The sequence below is a fragment of the Echinops telfairi genome, unplaced genomic scaffold (assembly GCF_000313985.2).
Source record: "Echinops telfairi isolate 266 unplaced genomic scaffold, ASM31398v2 ScPeMD7_7469;HRSCAF=8507_1, whole genome shotgun sequence".
Taxonomy (NCBI): Eukaryota; Metazoa; Chordata; class Mammalia; order Afrosoricida; family Tenrecidae; genus Echinops; species Echinops telfairi.
Window position 1 is genome coordinate 147321639 of NW_022111373.1, and position 1721 is coordinate 147323359.

Below are 1721 nucleotides of genomic sequence, written 5' to 3' on the forward strand. Positions count from 1 at the left end.
AGAAAATACATGTGTTCCTTCTGATTTTGACAGCCTTCAGCAAATATGCCCATTGGTCTTAGAAATAAACAGCAAATTAGATTTTGAGAATTACTCAGCTGGGTCTCATCTCACACAAGAGAAATCTCTTTAGATGAGGGTTGAGCCAGTGAGAACTTTTAAGACTGTGAAGAATTTTCATTACCAACTGTTCTTGTCTTTCCCAAGAGGAGAACAAATGTAAAAGGATCTTCTTGTCTATGAAAGTTTATTGTGACCATGCAGCCCTGGTGGCATGAACAGTTGAGAGCTCTGCTACTAGCTAAAAGGTTGGCTGGTGAACTGAACCAGAGGCATCTTGGGAGAATGACCTGCAATTGATCTCCTACTCAAAAAGCAGCCATGAACAACCCTCTTGTGCACAGTTCTAGTCTGATACACATGGGGTCACCATGAGTCAGAATCAACTGTACAACAGTTTTCATAATATTCATCTATACCGTAACCTTTGAGATGGATTATCAAGGGAGAAAGGAACCTAGCCAACCAATTTAAATGCTCAATGGTATTTATGATCTCTACGCATTAGTAATTTTAAACAATTCACTGTGTTTAATAGAAAGTACTATTCTCTTGAGATTTTATCTAAAATTTTCATCTCTTGTTTTCAGTTTTAAAATCTTATGTATTTCAACACATGCATCAGCTATTAAGAAATTAGTAAATACTTTAATATTTTGTTATATGTTATTTGTAAGCGGTTTATATATTGCTGTAAAATGTCATTTCTATGAGAGTAGTGAATTACTTATACTAGTCAAAGAGTAAAACATTCATGTGATAGGTCAAGCCAACAATTATTTATTGAATGCCTACTATGTGCCAATCAAGGTGTAAAGAACAAGAATCAGTAGACAGAGCAGATTTTAAAAAACGGTAGCAAATGTTTGTTAGTTTTTTAATAAGAAGGATTAACGAGAAAAGCAAAACCTGACAAGTATTTTAAAATGTTTTCTACTATGCATTATTGTGTGGGATTTTTTTCTGAGCTAGAAAAAGAAAAGAAAAAAATTGAAATAAGTCTATCTAAAATTCAGAGCAAAATGGATCCGAGCTTAAGTATCTTTCTCATGTGTGTTTGTGTGTGTATTTCTTTTTAAGATCAGAACTTATGCAAACTCTACTGTATCGCTGAAGGATTTGATTTCTTCTTTTCTTTGTCAAATAAAGTCAAAGATGGGACTCCATGCTCGGAGGATAGCCGTAATGTTTGTGTAGATGGGATATGTGAGGTAATCATGATCCTTCATTCATTCAACCAACATTTCCACACAGTCTGCTTTGTGCCAGGGACCATAGGAGGGGCCAGCGAGACCAGACAGACAGACAGATGAGGTCCTCTCTTCAGGTCAGAACTCACTTGGAGAAAAAGCCAGAGAGACACATGTGGATAATATAGAGTAGGCTGTTCCGAGGCGGAATTAGAAGGGTAGAGTTAAAATATGTCTTCAGTGGGAGTGTAGGAGATTCCTGTGAGCGACATGAGAGGAGGCCCTTAGAGCTAGGTCTAAAAGAGTCAAATGGAAGAAGGTCCATGGGGAACGCTACAAGTAGAGCCTCACTTTGCAAAGCTCCCTCACTGTCAGGAGGAGGTGTTGGCATGGGTGCCTGTGTATGCAGACCAGGTTTTGGGATTGAGAGTGCAGAACTGAAGAAGTGACTTGGGAGATAGTCTGGGAAAG

General features: G+C 38.0%; 1 protein-coding gene across 1 annotated transcript in view; it reads left to right on the top strand.

Moving 5' to 3' along the window:
* Positions 1-1721, top strand: part of ADAMTS16 (ADAM metallopeptidase with thrombospondin type 1 motif 16) — a 212872-nt gene that overhangs the window by 115308 nt on the left and 95843 nt on the right. Inside the window, exon 14 of the mRNA XM_004698400.2 lies at positions 1141-1271. Within this exon, the coding sequence (XP_004698457.2) occupies positions 1141-1271 (131 nt within the window). The remainder of the gene's footprint in view (positions 1-1140; positions 1272-1721) is intronic.